The 20798-nt window shown below is 41.8% G+C and overlaps 3 protein-coding genes across 8 annotated transcripts; all 3 read right to left on the minus strand.

Annotated features, from left to right (window-relative positions):
- Window positions 1-458: 458 nt before the first annotated feature.
- ssr4 (signal sequence receptor, delta) lies at window positions 459-4662 on the minus strand. The gene is made up of 6 exons (XM_035158185.2): window positions 4486-4662; window positions 4145-4263; window positions 3964-4038; window positions 1734-1823; window positions 1555-1620; window positions 459-847 (listed from the first exon to the last, which is right to left on the minus strand). The coding sequence occupies exons 1-6, from the start codon at window positions 4532-4534 to the stop codon at window positions 743-745; spliced, it is 504 nt and encodes a 167-aa protein (XP_035014076.1). The 5' UTR covers window positions 4535-4662; the 3' UTR covers window positions 459-742.
- Window positions 4663-5844: 1182 nt separating this feature from the next.
- On the minus strand, window positions 5845-15928 carry LOC118110445 (rho GTPase-activating protein 4-like). Of its 2 annotated transcripts, none has more exons than XM_035158177.2 (22): window positions 15571-15928; window positions 14018-14107; window positions 13647-13818; window positions 13377-13539; window positions 13133-13195; window positions 12889-13017; window positions 12677-12805; window positions 12281-12502; window positions 11860-11961; window positions 10710-10886; window positions 10463-10547; window positions 10255-10282; window positions 9697-9793; window positions 9499-9559; window positions 9315-9392; window positions 9096-9224; window positions 8834-8939; window positions 7707-7934; window positions 7544-7599; window positions 7236-7464; window positions 7103-7151; window positions 5845-6591 (listed from the first exon to the last, which is right to left on the minus strand). In XM_035158177.2, the coding sequence occupies exons 2-22, from the start codon at window positions 14082-14084 to the stop codon at window positions 6418-6420; spliced, it is 2544 nt and encodes an 847-aa protein (XP_035014068.2). In that variant the 5' UTR covers window positions 14085-14107; window positions 15571-15928; the 3' UTR covers window positions 5845-6417. The 2 variants fall into 2 exon arrangements, with proteins under 2 accessions (XP_035014068.2, XP_035014067.2); XM_035158176.2 differs by lacking the exon at window positions 15571-15928 and adding an exon at window positions 14396-14415.
- Window positions 15929-17589: 1661 nt separating this feature from the next.
- Window positions 17590-20395, minus strand: naa10 (N-alpha-acetyltransferase 10, NatA catalytic subuni). Of its 5 annotated transcripts, none has more exons than XM_035158184.2 (8): window positions 20189-20395; window positions 19927-20025; window positions 19753-19811; window positions 19623-19668; window positions 19406-19521; window positions 19234-19281; window positions 18285-18369; window positions 17590-18159 (listed from the first exon to the last, which is right to left on the minus strand). In XM_035158184.2, the coding sequence occupies exons 1-8, from the start codon at window positions 20207-20209 to the stop codon at window positions 18067-18069; spliced, it is 567 nt and encodes a 188-aa protein (XP_035014075.1). In that variant the 5' UTR covers window positions 20210-20395; the 3' UTR covers window positions 17590-18066. The 5 variants fall into 5 exon arrangements, with proteins under 5 accessions (XP_035014075.1, XP_035014074.1, XP_035014073.1 ...); XM_035158183.2 differs by having other exon boundaries at window positions 17590-18137; window positions 19234-19278; window positions 20189-20394; XM_035158182.2 differs by having other exon boundaries at window positions 17590-18137; window positions 20189-20394.
- Window positions 20396-20798: the final 403 nt, after the last annotated feature.

The following is a 20798-nucleotide window of genomic DNA, read 5'->3' on the forward strand; positions in this document are numbered from 1 at the left end:
ACAGATGCTGCAACTCTTTCCACCCTCCAGCAATTAAGTCTGCGAAAGCTAAATCATGTTTGAACTGGTTATCGTTTGATCTATGAGGTCAAGGGACTGTTGATTCATTAATGCTTTGCCAATTTAGCATAGGCAACTAGAAATAGAGAAGAAAAAAAAACTCTCCACAGCTGACATGTGTTGCTACAAAATAAGAGACCATGGATCTTCTCCTCTGTCCAGGAGAAAAAGGAAATTATAGAAGACTTGGCTATCACATGAACCACCACATTACACAAGAAGAAAAACAAGGCATTTATTCACTTTACTGGAAGAGACGTAGCCACTGGGCCTGCTGCAGTCACACTATTGATGTTCCCATCAATGTTCCCCACATCTGTGTCCCACTGTGACCACATGTATCCAAGCACAAGGACAGAGGATGATTTCACACCAGAACGAACACAGTACACAATTTGTTGTATTTGTTCACGTGGTCCAAGTTTATTAGTCTGAATTTAACCCCAAAAAATTACAAAATTCCATCCATACTGACAGGACAAACTCCTGCAAAAACTGTTAAGTCATAAGACAGATGGCATACAGACACAGTCTGAATAAAACAACACAAAGACCGCTCCTCTTATTCCTCATCCCACCGCAAATCAAGTGGCAAAATCCTTCCGGCTCGCCACAACACTGGATGATGAATCATTGATCCTCCACAATTCAGTCTTTAAACACCCAGTGACTGCGGGTCCCATTATGCTTGGATGGTGTTCTTGGCACTGAAGGCCATGTAGTAAAACAAGATACCGATGAGGGCAGCCACCACCTCAGTGGACACCCATGGGCCGTTCCACGCACCCTGTGGTGGCACGAAAAAAAAAAAGGAAGATCAGTACAGGTTTAGCAAGAAAGATAACCAACCCTATGTTAGAGCCTGATGCATTTATCTGTTGACCTATTTACAGATAGATTGGCATCAGCGTTTGCCAATATGCACCGACATCAACACTTACTTTACAGAATAATTAATTAATCATACTAAGTCTATGGTTTAACTGTAATACATCAAGCTTCAATTACATTTCAATGATATAGACACTCACTAAGCGATATATCGGTATTCGATTTTTTCTCTCTCCCTAATATTGGTATCATCGGTACGTCTCTGCCATATAATAGTTTGTCCTGAGACAAATTGCAAAACATACAATCAACCTTGACTTTGTTGGCTCCATAAAAATGTGTTGGAAGCGATTTACACGTCCAGCAGATAAAGAGCAACATTAGTAATGACTTGGGGTCATGTTCTTGACTCAAAGTGATGAGAGCCATTGGATGAGAGCCACTAAACTGAAGAAGACGAGATAAAAAAGTGGAAGGTAGGAAAACAGCAGAACAAATGAGCAGAAAGAAAAAAGCTCTTGTGTTTTTCAATGTTTATATAAAAATACTGATTACAGACGCTTTCATTCTAGAGTGTTTGGTCAGGTTTTTTTTTACAAGCTAATGGCACCATTATTGTGAACTCATTCACATGTTCAACCTGAGGATCTATTAGAGACTCACCCTGTGGTCAATGTTGATGGAGAACAGAGGCTGAATGGCATTTACGTCTTCGTTGTTTCTCTGGGCCTGGAACACAAGAAACGCAGCCACATATGGTTCAAATTAAACAGCCTTTGCAAAACAAGTGGAGCTCTCCGGCAGGAAACTATGAGGTTATCGACAATACATGTAACACGAACCTTGCGCAGGGCACTGTAGGACTCCTCGTCAAAGAATTTGACCTGATATGTTCCCGAGCTGGCCTGTTTGTGAGGAAGGCTCCAGGACACCTGAGGGGAAACAGTCACATGTTGAAGAAGATTTTTTTTTTTTTTGGTGTCAAAATTCCAAAGCTGAATTCAGAAAGGCTGTGCTATGAATTAATGTGCTGCTGAGGAATGGATTAAAACCAGGGTGGAGGAAGGCGAGGACAAAACAGCCTGCTGAGATTGTGCTTTGTGATGAATTGTACAAATAAGGCACAGTTTGCTCCTCAAATGCAGTCACAGTTAGAAAATGTGACGGAGGTAGCTGTGTTGAGAAGGACGAGGGCTTCAGAGTCGGGCTCAAATCCTGCCAACTCTCACACTAACACACACCTGGCCACTCTGTGAAGTGGTAAGATTGGCAGAATGTCAATTCTGAACACCATCAGTCATTAATTGAAAATAAGTGTTAGCTTTGAAGAGATTGCTGACATGTGGAGGGACTTTCTGACAAGTTTTAATTTACACATTATAAACCATCCAACTGGTCACAGATGTGCTATATATTTTAACTTTATTAGTACAGCACTTTCCATAGAAATACTTGGAAAGAGCTTCAGATAGCAATGCAAGACTGGAAGAAAATAATAAAACATAGGATAAAAACATTTAACTGGACATAAAGAGGCACAATAAAAAAGGAGACTGAAGGCAGTCAAAATAAAAAAATTACTATAATGCACATAACTTTTTATTTTACATACTATTAGCCCATATTTTTATTTACTGTAATTCTCTTGGTCTGTTAATATTTCTACTCTGAGCTGGAGCGACTGTAACAAAACCAAATCCCCCCCCGGTGATCAATAAAATATTTATGATTCTGATTGTGGTTTTTTGAGAAAGTGCTTGAACGTTGACACTGAAGTGTTGAGTTTTAGTTCTTCTAGGGACAAATTCTAAAGGCTGCGAAGGGTCCGTCACTTCTGGTTAGCAACTTTGCTCTAGAACCCAAGAGACCCAGACGCCAGAAGACCTCAGGCTGTGACCTGGCTCTTTAGGGGTAAGGCTTTCAGTAATTCAATTTGAAGCGAGACCCCGTTTAGCCTTGATGATAATACCTAAGATTTTAAAAACAATGTGTAGCCAGTGAGGAGGGGCCAAAACAGGGGTGAAAAAAATGCATGTCCTTGAAACGCTTAAAACCTTTAATGCTGTCTTTTGAACATCTAGTCTGCAGACGGGAAAGAGCACTTTGGCTCAACCGAGAGTAAATTGAATTACAGCAGTCAAAACACTCAGACAGAGTGGGTGACTTTCATCAGGTCAACAGAGGATAAAAATGACTTCAAACCATGGTTCATGTCCTTATTATGTTGTTTACATTTGATCGGATTAGTTCTGGTTTACTTTGCAATTTAGAAAAAATGTTTGTTTGTCATCAACTATATGGGCTGTTTATATACCTGACATTGATTGGTTTCTAGACGGGTGTGTGTTTGCCGTGGGGGTGTTGTCAGTCTAGTGGGTAATAGTCTTAACATTTGAATGGAGACAATTATTGAAGGGGTTTAATTGGATAATTTAGCGTCAGTGCTAATGTAATATCACTGTACTAATACTTCCAGCATCACCAGCTTCAGGTAGAGTACACAACACTAGTTTGAATGCTCCTAATGAACAACCGTACCATTCAAACTTTTACATCTTCGGAGGTAAAGACTACTAGTAATCCCAAGAGCCACTTCTACTTTTTCTAGTTCTAGTGTTTAATGTTATCTCGACTTCCTGCCATTGAAGTGTTTTTGCACTGCAAACAAACTGAAGCATGGGTCAGTTTGATCAAGACTGAGACCACCTCTTTTGGTTGAACAAAATTTTGGTCTGTCGGTCCAGCCCATGGTCCAAGGGGCCTTTCAATAGATAGAGAATGTCAATCTGATAATCTGCAATCTCAGTTTTGCTCTCATTCAACTCTGGGAGCTTGCTGAAAACCAGATATAACTTGAAACAGTATGTACCCATCCTATCACTACTTATTTTGGATTATATACTTCTATGTATGTGAGGTGAGGTTCTTTGTTTGTGTTTCATCTTCCTATCACCTGAGTACTGAATGTGACTGAGGCAGTTTGAGACTTTGACCGCTGGTGTCTGCAGATGTTCTCTGCTCATGCAGCTGGATGTCATGTCTGTACATGTGAACATGAGGACAGGACCGTACCTGGTACTTTCCGACATCCTGGCCTCTGGTCACAGGGAACTGTCTTCCATTGACATCAGCATACAGAGTCACACTCTGGACAGGACAGACACAATCACCAGTGAGTCACACAATCGATAACGCTCATACATCATCATCATCATATTGTCTGTGATGGAAGTGTTGGAGGTTTGACTGGTACCTGTGCTCCGTTGGCACAGGCCAGGCTGAGTTCAACGATGAACACAGACTCTGAGGAGATGACGGCGTCAGAGGTGGTGTAGGCCGAGGGGGTGATCACTGGGTCGGTGCAGGTCTCTCCTGTCACCGCACAGAGCACAGATATGGTTAGCTTAAGGTTAGCTTAGGGTTAGCATGGACACCAGTACAACACACGTTTCACAAACACTCAACACCACAACAGAAGACACACAGAAGTGACTTCAAGAGCTAGCCACTTGCTAACGCTGGTTAGCATTACAAGCTTCATTCAGGTCTTTCATTCAAGGTCTCTCCTCTCCTTCCGGTTCAACGCTGACATACCCGAGCAGGCGACCACCAGCAGGGCCAGGAAGGCAGTTATCCGGATCATCGTGGCTTCTGAGCGGCTGTCTGACACGTTTCTTTATCGCTGAGCTCCGGCTCCTGAACCGCTTCTTCCAAACAGACAGAGGAAAAGAAGTCCACCTCAGCGCACCGCCGCGCTCCACTGCGCCTGCGCAGCACTGACGTGGACCGTAGTAGCGCGGAGCATCCTGGGAAAGTTAGTCAATCGACACGTCATCAGTCCTGCGATAAATCCTCTTTTTAATAAATACATAAACATTCCTCATTCATCTTAAAAATGAATAGTTACAAATGTTTGTAAATAGTTAACTTAACAAATAAATGAACCCTCCTATGAATAAATAAATAAAAGAATAAACCTTCCTTCAGATAAGAAATTATATTCCACTCCTTTTACCCGAGGTATAAAGATTCAAGATTCAAGATTCAAGATTCAAGATTCTAGATTCAAGATTCAAGATTCAAGATTCAAGACTTTATTGTCAAGTGAACAACAATTACATTTAGCAGTCGCTGGCAATGAAATGCTTGGGTCACAGGCTCTCTTCTAGCAATGCTCAAATAATTACACCAGCAAAAAAATATAAATAAAATATAGAATATAGAAAAGTAAAATAAAATAAAATAAAACTAAAGTATTGAAATAAAATATAATAAAATATACACCTAAAAATAGTAGTGCAAATATAGCAAGTTGCAGAGTTTAGAGGAATTATGGCAGATTGGAGGAGTTTAAAAGTCTTAAGGCCTGGGGGATGAAAACTGTCTCTGAGCCTGGTGGTGCTGTACCATCAGCCAGATGGCAGCAAGCAGAACAGTTTATGGCGCCCTGGGGTGATCGGGGACTTTAATGATCCGAAACTGTATTTGTGTGCATATTCTGTCATTGCACAAACACTTCTAGTTGTCTAATTTTCTCTTATGAGAAAAATGAATTTAAATTCCTCCATCATAATGGTTGAAGTGTTCAGCAACCACAAACTACTTCCTCCAATATGAACTAACACCTCTGATTTATTGCAGGACTGTTTTAACTGTGTACCAAATAAACTGAAAATCTGAGCAATTCCTCTATTCTATAATAATGCATCATATTATGAGCTACAGCAATAAGGTAATCGACAGAAATTAACTGGCATCAGTCTTGTTTGTCGTTTTTTTTAAGAAAAAAAAAATCAACATTCGCTGTTTTTTGTTTCTCAAATGTGGGGATTTGCTGCTTTTCTGTGTAATGAGAGTGACCGGAATGTCTTGTAAACCTCTTCATAATAACCAGGTCTTATAGTAAAATAAATGTATACACCATATTATAAGAAAAGAGAAAAAAATTGCAAATAGAATGGACAAAATATTTATTTGGCATGAATCCCAGATATCCAGACAGGTCAAAATGTTAATAATAAAATCCTTACAAATAATCAATATATACACATTCCTTGTAGTTAGTTTTCACAGTTTTCAACTTTTTTTGATAAATGGACACTTGATGAAGAATGTATGGTTGTTTGTTTATTTATTGACGTGGAAAGGAAAAAAAATATATCACTGAAAAATAATTAATTGGAAATAGTTGAATACTAACACCCACACAGATATAACAGCATAAATTACTTTATAATCAACTTTACACAAACGCATCTTTGCACTTCAAGTAATCCACAGTTCCCACATCGTGCAGCAGATCTGCAGTCATGACTCAGATCTGCTGAGCAAAACATGAATGAAATGGCTGCTGAGTCGGGAGCCGCGGCCAATCACAGGGACCTCAGAAGTGACTCCGGGTCAGTGATGTCAGTTCTCTCGAAATAGATGTGCCGAAAGCTGCTGTCATTGCACATCACCCTTCACTTCAGTTCATGTGTATCATCTCTCTCTGGGCCTCCTCTCATGATGCCAGTCTTCTCAGGCCTATGGATCGGCTGCTTTGAAGAGGCCTATTCCTCTCCCCCTGCGTCCGTCCCGTTTCCCTTTCCTCTGTGGGGCTTGGACAGAGGGAGAGGAGGCGGCGGAGGAGGAGGGATCCTGCCGAGCTTGATGCCAGAGGAGCTCCTTGAAGACAGTATCCATCTGGCGACAGACCTCCTGTGAGATGAAATAAACACTGGTGATGAGTGAGAGGAAAAAAAGACAAAAGTGTCTCTGTCCGTCTCCCCTCTGTTCATGAGTGTGTAACTATGTTTGTAATAAAAGCCACAATGTATAATTGCTCTTAATTGTTTATGCCATTAGTTGTTTGGTTCAGCTTGAAAAATGACACTAGAAGGATTTGTAAGTTATTGTTTTCATTATTATCTCCAAAGGAGGGTTCAACCACTTAACATCTGGGAAAGTGCTGCAGAACATCTGGACCAAAATCTCTTAGCAACTTGTTAGATGACATCAGCAGAGTGTTGTAAAACACCTTAACATTTATAGCTGCAAACAAATTAGTCGAAAATCCATCCATTATCTTTAATTCACACAAAGAATTGGGGAATTATTTATTAACCCTAATTATCAAAGCTATTTGTTAGGGCCTATAAAACCTAGAGTAAAAGGGTATTTTTACACGATGGAAGAAGTTATTAGAAACCAAAAGAGAAACAAATCAGACCTTGTCTACTCGAACACCAATATCCTCAGCAGACGAGTGTTCCTGGAGACTGAATGTACAGAAAGACAGATTATTCATTTCTCATATTAATATTATCATTAACATGTCAGCTTCGACATTTAGTGGTACTTACTCTCTGCGCACCAGGCAAGGGGAGGGGCCCCTCTGTGGTTTGCATTGGGGCCCAATAGGAATCTGTAACAACTTTGCAGCTGAAGTGATGCTGCCCCCTGCTGGTCTACACGTCGGTCTCTTGCCGTCGACGGAGCCACTACTGTTAGCTCTGGGACGTTCTGCCCTCGTCTGTGATGGGGCTGCAGGCAAGGTGGCGCTTCTCTCAGCTGACAACACTGTTTCCGACTCTGTCACACATGGCATCTATTCAATGACACCATGACAGCCTCAGAGGAATGAAAAAACAGGAGGAGCATGCAAACTTACCGTCTTTGCCATGAGTGCACTCTGCTTCCACATCTCCTTCTTCAAGAAGAGGCTCACTGTGAAGAAAAACGCCCTCAGATAATCACCCTACCACACAGTTTATCCGTGTTATGCGTGTGTTGGGTATGAATATCTTTTTTTTATTTATATAATTTTTTCTTACCATTCCTCCTGTTCTAGTGTCATGCATTTCTCATACACCGGCCCCTGTACCTCACTCTGGCTGGGGAAGATGCTTTCATGCTGGATGATGATGTTCTTCACTAGGGCGTTGATCTGAGGCAGCAGGGTGATGGCATCATCATCTTGACCTCCTCTGAAGACGGTGGGCCCAAAGCACACGGCCAGGTTGTAAGGCTGCATCATGTTCTCGTCACTGTACTGCGACACGCTGCAGGAGCAGAGCAGAGAAACTAAATATTATACAGTGAAGGAGCCAGAAATTAAATGTTGGGATGCACAGATTGAAATAAAACTAAACTGCAATACGCTATTTTTGCATTACAGACACAAACTGCTGTTCACGAAATGAAAGACAAAACTTTATCTCCACCCATTATCCTACATCAGTGGCTCTCAAACAGGGGGATTGGTTCACCCTGGAGGGGCATAGAGCCAGAGCAGGGTGAGTGGAGGGAGGAGAGGGAGAATTGCAATGAAACTAAGTAGAACGGACATAATTGATGTCGAGATAATTAACAAGACTTTACTGATTCATCATCGTGACCTTTATTTCACTCTCATTATCAAGGCTCGATAATAAAAAGATGCTACGGAAGGAAGAACCTCTTTTTACACTAACCACTTCCTTTACCATTACCTATCGTGTTATGATTATAAAATGATTTTCAGTTTCTGTCTTGTCCTTCCACTTTGTCTTGTTTCGTTTTTGTTTCCATGTACACATAATGTTGTGCGTTTGAAACATATTCACTTTCTACTTTTTGGGGTATTTCATCTTTATCTCCACCTATTATCTCTGACAGTTCACCATTAAATGTGTTGTTACTGTGCACAAATACATTTTGTTGACATTTAGCAAATCCAATTTTGATCAATTGTTTGTGTAAAATATCAAATTCAGCCACTATCCTGAGGCTGGTGTTACACTATATAACACAATAAATATATAATGTAAAAAAGAGGTCCATCATACTTCTTTCAAATCGGAGACATGAGCTAGCTGGTTAAAAAAAAGTGTTCCTTAGGTTCCTGTGAATTACTGTTTGATGTAATTGAGTTTTTCAAGTTTGAAAAGTGACAAGTGCGTAAAAGAGTAACAATACTCACTGATGAAGGAATGCAAAGAGGTATCGCATGACAATGATGAGCGGCTCAGGATAGGAGGAGATGACCGATTTGAGCTGAGCCAATCTCTCTGCCTCGTTCTTGATCTCTAAGAAAAGGTCATGAAAAAAGAAGCTTGTGTGCCCTTTACACTTATAAGACTTGCGTACCTCAACTATAACTACTCCTGTACTTGCCAAACCCGAACCATTAAAACAAATCTAACCATAAAATACAAAATGATCACATTCAATCGCACACTCACGAGCATGTTCCAGGAGTAGGTTGGTGCTGTCAATGGGGAAGAGTGGATTCTCCAGACCTCTGAAGTAGAGCTTCAGCACTCCAGCCACAGAGTCCATGTCAAACATTTGCTCAGCGAGGGGGTCCTCTCCTGCAGGCAAGCGACATAGTGCCCCACATTATTAAAGCTCCACAGTGTGGGGGGGCTGATGGCTCCACACACAAAAACACACAGACCTACCTCGCTCAAAAGCATCCCTCAGGTTGTTGACTTCCATTTGAGACCCAGGAACCCGAAATATCCCTTCATGGTGGAGACCTGACGGACGGATTTTTTATTTTAAACTATGTCCATGATATTTTCTTGCATCAATCCACAAATGTCCACCTGCTGGTTCACTCTTCTGTCCATCTTGAATACTCACCATTGAGGTTGATGAAGCTAATGCAACTTTCCGCAACAAGTGGAATCTGTTGTCCCGATGCCTGAATGAAACAAATTTTGTGATGAATTTCACAAGCACCATGTTTGGCACGAATAACGCCAACTTGTGAAGTGGAAGAGAATAATGAAGTGGCAATCGCCAGAAGTCAGAAATGGGCTTGGAAATGATGGTAGCTACCTGTAGGAAGGACAGCATGTCTCCGCCGAACAGTTTGTGGTTGTGCAACAAATTGGAGCTTGAGTGATTCTTCCTGCGCAATAGCTTCCCATTGTGTCTGCAGAGTAATGATATACCATGACACAGCACATTTTGTCACAGCTATGTAATATCTGCAGAATCATATGGCTTTCACAAATTAACACATTAAAGGAGGTATATTATGCTCATATTCAGGTTCATCATTTTGATTTGGGTTACGTCTTGAAAACTGTCCATTGCTGCAGCTCCTCTTTTCAGCCTCTGTCTGAAATGCTTGGTTTTAGCTCCTGTCTCTTTAAGTCCCCCCTCCCGATAAAGCCCAGTCTGCTCAGATCACCATGGTGCTGTTGAACTACTGACAAGGCGTTTCAGGAGCAGTGTTCTCTGTGAGAGAGAGGAGCTCCCTTCCCAACTTCGGGCTTTTTTAACATTACAGACCTTTTACATACACAAAAACTAAAGGAAAGCGAAAACCCCAAAAAGCATAATATGTCTCCTTTAACTCTATATGAAGTATAAAGACATTTATATTCCTACCTGGGTTGTAATTCATTTGATTCTTCAGCTAGGAAGTATAAAAGATTAAAATTAGCTTAACCAGGCACAAGAAATGTACTTTAGTTGCTGTCAAAAATAAAAAAGGGAACAATTTACTGGACAACCCCCCCCCAACAGTGCACCAGATGTTCCCAAAAGAGAAACTGGCTCAGCACTTTCCCTCGTCTTAGAAATGCGGAAGTGATACCTTTTTCCACAGCCACTTTAAGCAGGTCATGTTTGGCCTGCAGTTTAGATACCAGGGAACTCCCGACAAGGTACTCCTTTACTCTCTGTGAAACAAAGCCGGTGTGAATCAGTCTCATGTTGTCTGTCTTATCTTCACTGTCTCTTTAACAACCCCAAAACCACATCTACATAACCACCAACTACACATCAGCAAAACCCAAACTGTCACAATGTTGGTTGAGCACAAGAAAGAAAAACACGCTCACGGTGAAGTAGAGGTTTTCTGTTTCCTGCAGGTTGGCTCTGCGCCGAGCCACACTAGGCTTAACAGTCAGGTTTTCAGTGTTGACGTCCTGAGACAAATTGCCGCCGTTGGGCTCCAGATCATCATCACCAATACTCTCCAGCAGGGAACTCTTGGCTGCGGACATGTTCTCACTCGCCTGTGTAGCAGTGGCACAGATATTAACTTAATGTTGTGCATTTTTGTGCTTACTAATAATCACTGGATGAGCACAGGGGGTAAAAAAGATCATAATCTGAGGTGAACTGACATGTGCAATTTATTGTAATTATTTTGCATGTCCAAAATGCCAGGATTACAAAGTTTTCCACATGTCAATGATAGAAACAAGGGAGTGGTTAACCTCAACTTCAGGTTTAGTGACTCAGACTGAAAAATGCAGTAAGAAGGTATTTTTAAAACAGGGCACCTTCAAATGGGGAATTTTTTTTTTAAATGAATGATTCTGCTTTGACTGTTCTTGCTCAACTGGATTCACCACTGCTTTGTCATTACTGCCTGAAGCACCATCTGCCTCTGACAAATATCAACACGTTTCCCCTTTTCTGCTCCCTCAACCATTTACGATTTCTACATAGGAAACACTCACATACACATCTACAACAGTAAGGTAATGTAAGCCAAACATTATGCCCCCCCCCCACCCCCTTCTTTTTATTTTTTTTTCACCGTTTCATTTCGTGGTTGTTAATGATGAAGTGATTAAGTTCCCCCCTTGTTTTGTGCTGTGTTATATACTATGTATTGGTCACCAAACTGTATTAAGAATTAATTTGAAAAAAGAGCACGTCCCAGCTAACTGACCTAAAAACTCAGTAGCCAAATTCATACATTTTCAATTAAAATGTACACACAAACTGAGTTGGACACTTTTTTACAAGTTTACCTTATAATCTCTATTTGTTTTCAGGGCACTTTCCCATCTACCTGAATAAATTACTGTTTAAAATGCAAGAAAATAAGTGTATTTGCAGTTTTGAATGAACTCGACCTTCTCATAGAGGCCTGACTCATAGATGGTGGCTGTGAATACTCTGGTGGATACAGTAGACTCACGGGGGGAAAAAAGGTGAAAATTGGGTGTTAAGATTTGTCGTGATGGTGCACTCTACCTCTTCGGTTTCCTCGGTGACCACTTTCAGTCTGGTCTGTATCTGTTTGAATCTGGTCTCCAGCTCGCATCGCATCTCACACTCTGCACTGACCTCAGAAACCTGCGAGGAACAACACAGTTCTGTCAGAGTAATCCACTGAAGACAAAGCATCCCTGAGCCCAACCATTATGGATTTTTAGGGGCATACGCCAATGTAGATATTGTGCAGCTAAATCTTTACAAAATTGGCAATAATTCCTAGGATGTCATTATCAAACCCTTATGACAAAGACATGTAATTAAGGATTGATATTTTACATAAATAATGATGAATTCTTAAAGTAAACACCAGCAAAACCTGATGTGTCCGTGCCAAGGCTCATATCGGCCAATTCTTTCAATCAGATCCCCTCGTCAGTTATTCACACAAAACCCCCACCTGGTCCCCGTCGTGAGGCTGGTAGGTGAAGCGCAGGGCCATAGAGAAGCTGCCGGAATTGTCCTGCAGCTGAGTGTCTCTGTCGTGAACCTGGTTCAGTCCGGACACGGCCCACTGAAGCTGCTGCAGCCCCGTGCTCAGATTCTCCTGAGCCCGCCACCGCCTGGACTGGTAGGCCTGCATCACCCGGCCTAAAGAGTGGTGGTAGCCTACATCTGCACACTGACAATGACATAGGAGACAGTGTCACCCACTCAGATCATGACGCCTTCTTTAAACATGGTATTTTAGGTGATATCTCGGGCACTGCGGCTCTATGTTCTCAAAAGATGTGCCAGAAATCATGGAGGACTACGTCATAGGGAAAAGAGAGCTGAAACAATAGTATAAACTCACATCGATGATAGTAGAGATGTCCTGGAAGTAGTACTTATTCATGGAGGCATTGGCGGCATCCAGGTTTATGAGGTAGTCATTTCGGGCCTTGATGCACTTCAGGTTTATCTCTTGAACCTTACCTTGTCTCTATAGCACATAAACATTCATAAGCAAGAAATTCAAGTGTCACATAATCTACATGCATGCATAGCATGAGTGGTAGTATTTACCTTTTCTATCAACCTCTCCAGTTTCTTTGCAGCACTCTGCTTCTGCTTTTCTTCCTGTTTCTCTGCCTCCTTCAGCTTCCCCTCTGCATACACATAGTCTGAGTGGTACTGGTGGTACGTCCGCCATGCCTACGCACACACACACACACACACACGCACACACGCACACACATACATACACAAATGGCAATGCTTTGTTTGTTTAGGAAACTGAAAATGTTTTGGTGGTTGCTTTCACACTTACAGTCTGCAGCTCTGTTGTAACCTTGAGTAGACCATCTTGTAGCTGAGAACAGATGTCTTTACTCTGGAAATACAGTGGGTGAGACAAAATACCACAAAGTCAGATTACAGAGCAAACATCCTGAGCCCCAACATATTTCCAATGGCCCGAGGTCAAAAGTGAAAGTCAGAAAAGAAAATTGGTTGCATTTGTAGCACAATATCAACTACATTGCACACAAACAGGTCAGTGTTTGTATCAGTACCTTCTTGGCGAGGCGTTGTGTGTACTCCAGACAGTGTGTGAGTGGCTGGATGAGAAGGTTGCTGCAGCTCTCGCTCAACCCATTATGGTCCCTACTTTCCAGCCGGGTCTGGGACAGCAGAGCCAGCCAGACTTTAGCCACTGAGTGACTGCTGGGATCCTTCCTGAAGTCAAAGGGACAAATTGTTTGTGGGATATAATGAGGAATGCAGCAAAACATCAACCTCAAATGCAGCACTTGTAAATTTTAATAAAGTTTGTTCACGGTTACCTCTTAATTCTGGACGTAAACCTTTCAGCAAGCTTTTCCAGGGAGCGTGCATACTCGCTTTCAATCTCACCCCGTCGCCGCAGGTAGTCCGTCAGGTCCTGCAGCTGCTGGCTCTTCTGCTCAAGTTGCAAGTCCAACACCTTCAGTTGGTCTGCAAGCTGGCAACGCACCTCTGAGAGATGACGAATGAAGGGGAGAAAGAACAGCAGACGAGGGAAAGAGAAAGAATCAAGAAAATATGACTCATTGTGAAGTCTGCTGTGGGCGAGAAACAACTTTTACAATGTTTTTCCTGCAAAAAGGCCACATGTTGATCACAGTGAACATGGGCAGTTGAGAAAGTAGCAGACATTAAAAAGGTATTTCATTACCTTTTATTTGTGTGTCGTAGTCCACCATACCAGGCCTCTCCTTACGGAGTTTCACATGGGAAGCCATTGTTGCTCCAACTGGGTGGAATTCTGTATAAAAAGTAACAAATATTTTATTATCACCATCCAGCATGAAATATCAGCGTCTCCATTCGTTTTTGCCTCTCTTGCAAAATCAATGTTTTTAAATGTGCATGCAAGCTATTCTGTTCTTTGCTGAACAATGTAATCAAGGCCTGTACATCCACTGTCGCACCCTTGCATCATTTCTCGCTTCAAGCTTTCACACTCTTGAGTGCTGTAACAAACCAACCCCCCCCCAATGCCATGCTAACTTCCTCCTGCCAGGAAAGCGTGAAAAGAGCACGTTCATCTTACTGTAACACATCTCTTCAAACCCGGCCACCCTCTTGCTGTGCTCTGCCGAGCGGCACACAACGAGAGAACCAGCTGGCATGTGCTGCCTGCTTCACCGGACACGCTGCACAAATGCACGAGGTGCAAAAATAGCTCTAACATCGCAGCTGCCCTGAAAATAGGATGCACCACAAGCCATACAACTCTGTGGGGATGTTTCTGCTGAAAACTACTAGTGTTTTTAGTGATACCCACTCGAAGCACACAGAACAAACAACGTGACTGTGAATCTGCAATAACAAGTGAAAAAGTAAAGTAAATCCAATTTTAGGTTGAAAACAACTTTAGACAGGATGAACCTGAGAGCTTCAGTTTCAGGTCCATTTTTATCCTGTTGTATGCTAGTGTGACTGCAGCATGTCACTGCATGTCAGTCATGATCATTTGTCGGCCTCTGACAAAGTGAGAATCAACAGCCAAGTCACTGATTTCTGCCAGATATTGTTTATCCGGACGACATTCAGAAAGAGGAAGAGTTGGGCATTTTCTTGCTGGATCATAACCCTCTGTTGAGAACTTTCACACACACCCCCTCCCCTGACTTCCCTGTTTTCTTTTTTTTTTAAGGGCAAACGTCACTCATCAGCATTCTGGTCAGCTGAAGTGTGCCCTCTCCACTCTCTCCCAACTGAGACACAACTGACCTAAAGTGCCTCGGCAACATTACAGCGAACTCTAAACTCCCTGTGGAAAGGAGCGTGTGTCATTTTCCCGGCATATGTCTCCGTTTTCCAGTTAACCTCCTCATTCCTTCTCTGTGTGATCAGACATGAATCACAACCTCCCGTCGTCACAACCTGCTGCTGTACTTTAATAAAAGCCGGAGTTAAACCTCTCTGCCACTGCTTGTTCACTCGCTGTTATAACAGTGCTGTGTTTTTCCCAACAAGTACCAACACATAGAGGCTGCCTGAACTGTGAAACATTAGAAAAGGCCTCAGGGCCTTGTCTGCACCCAATAGTGACATAGTTAAAGTAATCAAGCAGATCAATGCTTCATGACAGCGAGCACTGTGCAAGACAAAAACATGTTCATTTCCAGCTAAATTGGCTAAATGTCCTGGCCTGGTTTTGACGAGAAATCAAGATTAATAAAAAAGTTTTACATCCAGTAAAAAAAAAAAAAGCCGTCCTACCTGATGAGGAGCAGTCCTGACAAGTCTCTTCTCCAGACTGAGGCAACTAAATGATGCCAGTTAATAGCACAATAAGCTCTCAACTGTTTCACCTCCCCCTCACATTGGACACGGATGGATGTGGGTGGAGTAGAACTCATCTCTCTGACTCTGTCTCTCTCTCTCTCGGTCTCTCTCTTTCTCACCCCTCATCTTGCTCACACACACACACACACACACACAGTTTTTGAGGCCTCAGTGTGTGTGTTTGTGTGATTGTGCAAGTGTGACAAGTGAAAACCTCCTCAGAGTCATGTCCTTCCTCTCTCTTTCATGCTGCCTCCTGAACCTCCACAGCAGCTTCTCGGTCCAATCACACGCCAGCTGTTTTCACTGATTAGACCCTCCTCATTGGCTGCTGCAGGAAATCAGCAGCTTTACAGTTAGATTTGTAAAAAGGAAAAGCCCTGAATGCTCGGGGGGGGGATTTCAGGGAGTCCACAATCTGCTTACTTACAGTTTGTGATGAGTGATTTACAGCCACAGAAACTATTTGACTTGAAAGAAATCCCCAGTCAGGTTCATCACATGTACATGGTGGCAGAAAACTATTGCCGTGGAGGACTTGTCTTGAATGGCAGCAGTGTCGCCGTCTTCTCTCACCTCTCGCTGAAAAGTGGAACATTGCATGAAAGTGTGAAACTGAGCTATTTTCAATTTGTGACAAACAGGCCAACTCTCTGAAGGTCAGTGTGCATAATTTGCTGTTATCTGTCATGTACTTCTCCCTTGCTCGTGTTTCCTTCCTCAAACAAACAGAGAGAGATGAAGTTGCGTTATCCCCAAATGAAAAGAAATGAAATAAACAGACATGTTGCCCAGTAAAGAATATTAACTGTATTCGTGGTGCCATTACATGATTTTGCAGGCACAACTTTTTGACCTCGAAACAGCATCTTTTAGTCCAGCAGTAAATGAGGAGGGTGAACAACACTGAGGGGATTGACACATCAGGACCCTAAACATCCAGTCAAAAGCTTTAAAACTCCCAAAATGTTCCAGGTTTATTGAAAATGTAACAGTCCAGGTCCAGTGAACAACATTAAATGAAAGAAAGCCCTCAGTAAAGGTTCAAACTGGGAAAGCATGCGAGTTCATGTGCGACCAAACAGGCCTGTTTGAGGGATTAAGAAATCAGTTACCACAGAGTTTCTGCAAAAATGTGGGTAAATATAGTCTTCAAAGTAAATACAAAGTTCATGCTTTGCAAACCCTTTGCAGTGGCTTCAAATGATGGAAAAGCAGCTCAGTCTTCAGACTTAATCATCTTGGAGCTGATTTGTGAGCTGAACTGAACAGAAAGTGAAAACAAAGCAAAGTGTAACTGCCACACATTTGTGAGAACTTCTGCAACAATGCTGGAAGGAACTTTCTGAACAATATTTGGTTTCCACTGCAGAGAGAACATTAACAGTGTTTGGTTAGTGAATGAACCAAAAATGTATATTGAAGTTAAGGTTTGAGATTCCTTTTTTCAATCTTCATTGTTTGTTTTGTTCGTATTCTCCCCCCCTCAGTACATTGAGACATAAGGTATAATTATTTAAAAAATTTTGTGAAACTGTTGACTGGTCTATATCTAGCATTACTTCATTATTCTCCTGACATTATTCATTTCACATTCATGTCCAAGTTTCGATTCTGTTGAGGGATTATTGTGCAATGCTTTCTTGCCTTTTTTAATGCCACCACTGGGAGTCGCCAAACTCATATTCAAATCCTGCACATGCTGATGGAGCTGCAATACAACAAATGGCAAGTTGTTTTTGTGGATCTTTTATACCTCATGCATATGAAAATGTGTTAGTGTAGATACAGCAGATACCTATTCACTGGCTGTGTGGATGGTTTTATTTGAACTATTCTTTACAATGTATAATTAATTCTTGATTTGTATATAAACAGTTCATCACAAAACATTGGCTTTAAACACATTAAAATAGTGATAAACAGATGTAATGACAAAAAAAATACCAAAAGTATTATTTGAAAGATTTATTGGCAGCAATTCTGTTAAATAATTAACTGAAAAGCAGAGGTTTTTCAATGCTGTAAATCTCACAGAGCTTGGGGACACTTTTGTAAATGACAACAGCAATTCAATAAAAATATTGACGCCATTCATTGATTATAGCTTCATTTAGCTTTCATCACAATATATGTCATTATCCAAGAGTCCTTGTTTATTGCTGCAAGATTCAAGAAATATAAGTGGTGGAAATGTTGGAGTGGCGTCGATGCACAGACAGTCGCAGTTGGTGAAGCCAAAGATGCTGTCAGAACATTGTCAAATAGATAAAAAGAGGAAGTGAAGGGCAAATTTAAAAATGTCTAGGACCGCAGCGTCATTGTGAATCAGAGGATGAATCTTTAACGTCTGTGCTTTCTGTCGCCTCGCTGACTTCACTCAGCTCTTTGCTCTCTCCTCCGCTGTCTCTCTCGCTCTCCCTCTCCTGGTCACCAGATCCCGACTGGCTCTGGCCAGAGGGCACCTCCTGGCCCGTAACACGCACTCCGGGCTTCCTCAGCTGGGGGACATATAGCAATAGACAACACATTCAGGGTTAGAATCTGTTTGAGTTGAGTTCAGTAGTGATACACGTCCACGGAGGTAACTATGGGTTTGTGAAAGTCATGTCATGTAGACCTAACAAGTGAATACATATAATAGTCACCTCATCTGCCATGCTGGCCAGGTCTCTCTTCATGGCGTAGGCATCCTCTCCATCTGCATAGTATTTAGGCTCTACCTCACTTATCCTGGAGACGAACCACAAAACAACAACACATTGGTTAGATCTCTCTCTCTCGCCATTGTTGACAATAAGAATGATTTCAGTGGTTTTAGACATATAGATGTACATGTATCCAAATACTAATTTTCAACAAATTAATACATAAATGAAGGATTAAATGTGTCCTGTTCTTGGGAATGAGGAGAACATTTCCTTCAACCTTCAAATCTAAATAAATGAGTCCAAATAATATTTGGACTCTCATTTATTATTTATTATGGACAAAAGTCTTTGAATCTGGGGGATGAGCAATGCTGTCTTGTTGTATTTTTCAGACCAATACTGAAATTATTACACAGGTGTTATTAAAAAAACCAGTAACAAGCCCAACACAATTTGGAAAAGGATCCCGTATATTGGATTTTGTAAAGGACTTGTGACCAAGATGCACCAAGCAGCAGTTTTCAAAGCTTGTCAGCACTGATAGTGAACTATGACAGCAAGAGTCATTCTAAATCACCTGATGGGAATCAATGAGACTTTTGCAGAGGTGCTGCCAGCTGCTGGAGCAACAAACACTGAGCCTGATGAAGCACTGGACAACTTGCACTGCTCTAATTAGTTAATAAAATAATATTAATCAATCTATTTATGGGCTGATTGTTCATTTGTGCATTTGTTTTTCTGGCTGCAGAAATATTTCTCATTTCTGTGATGCAATTTGTTGTTACAAATTTGTTGAAAGTGGTGTCAGACTACTGTGAATTTAATTATGACCTCATTATGTCTGTAAAGCCTGTGTATGGTCATGGTGACTGTTATCCCCAGAGTACTTACAAAGTAGTACAAAAAAAATACTGACAGAATATATGTACTTCTAAGAACTTACTGGAACTTCAGCGTGTTGGAGTACAGGTGCAGGGCCGCCCGGTTACTGCAGTAGGGAGGAAGGAGAGGTAAAGATACACAAGGAGCACTAACAAAGACAATCAGAGCCAAAGAGCCTGACTGAACTTTGTGCACAGGTAACACATAAAACCTGCAATAATAAATAAAGGTACCTTTTACGAACGTGAAGGGAGACGTATTTAGCATTAAAGTTTTCTATCATGGCCCTGCTGGCCTGATCCATCAGCTTCTGAGCAAGTCCCAGGCGTCTGTGGGAGCGCTTCACTGCCTGGAGGACACAAAGAAGGTTTTTGACGACCACACATAAGTCATTTATATTTCATAATACAGATAAGGGACATGTGTGAGGTGTTGCTTATCCAGACTGACCAGGGATGTGATGTGTCCATGGGGAACATCATCTGGATCCTCCTCCCTAGAAAGAGTCAGTGCTTTCAGAAATATAATTAAAAAAAATCTTTGCAAAGTCAAACGAACACGTCTGATTATAGATACTCACATCTTTGCCAACACGTATCCAACAATTTTGCCATTTTCGTCCTCTGCGATGTACGAGAGCTGAAACGGGAAAACACCCAAAGCGGAGTCAGACAGAGAAACGCATCGACAGTGAGGATCCAGCTCGGAGCAGCAGCGGTGTGAGCAGGAACAGGAGAAACGGGGCTGAACTGACCTGGGGCCAGGACAGACCGTGGTAGAAGTAGTACTTCATCTGGTAGTTTTCCGGAAGACACAGCAGGTTACAGTGCTGCATGTTCATCAGGTCCTCCGGCTGTAAGGAGACAAAACAAACCGCACGTCAGGAGGGAGCGTGACTCAACGCAAACCCAGTTTATCTGCGGTATTAATAGTTGAGCTAACGTATGGGCTGCGGGGACGAGCTAAGCTAACAGCAGGAGCAGCATGGCTGCCGGGAGGATTTCGGAAACACTCACCCTTGCGTTTCGTATATTCATTTTGTTCGGTGGTTCGCGATGTGCTCCTTGGAAACAGAAATAAACTGCGCTGTACAAACCAATCAATTCATAATATTTACAGGATCGAGTTTAAAGGCTCGTCTCGCTACTTCAGTCCACTTGCTAGCAGAGAAGGGAGGACCGGAAGGAGCGTGCCACAATAATGGCACACGTTTCCGCTTCCGGTGTGTGCTGGAAGGTCACAGTAAAAGTTGTAACCCTTGTAAATCAGAAGTGCAATGAAAAATAACCACATTATTTTTGAAGAATTAACTGGGCCAAGAACTCAGATGTACTGTTGTGCACTACATTACACTGTAAGCACTTTGGGGCCAAGTATTTCAGGCAAACTGGATTATCAACCAGGTAAAGAAGAGTTCCGATCCGGGCCCCAGACGCCGACAGAAATATGTGGTTTTCACACCCGAGTTTTCATATTACTGATTAGAATATATTTGTATATTAGTCTTAATTAATTTATGCATATATTCAAACAAGTATACAGAAAAAGAAAGACAAACTTAAAAAACACTATCAAATAAACAAACAAAAAAAACAAGAAAAAGAAAAGAAAAATCGAAATCTAAAG

The sequence above is a fragment of the Hippoglossus stenolepis genome, chromosome 6 (genome assembly GCF_022539355.2).
Source record: "Hippoglossus stenolepis isolate QCI-W04-F060 chromosome 6, HSTE1.2, whole genome shotgun sequence".
NCBI lineage: Eukaryota > Metazoa > Chordata > Actinopteri > Pleuronectiformes > Pleuronectidae > Hippoglossus > Hippoglossus stenolepis.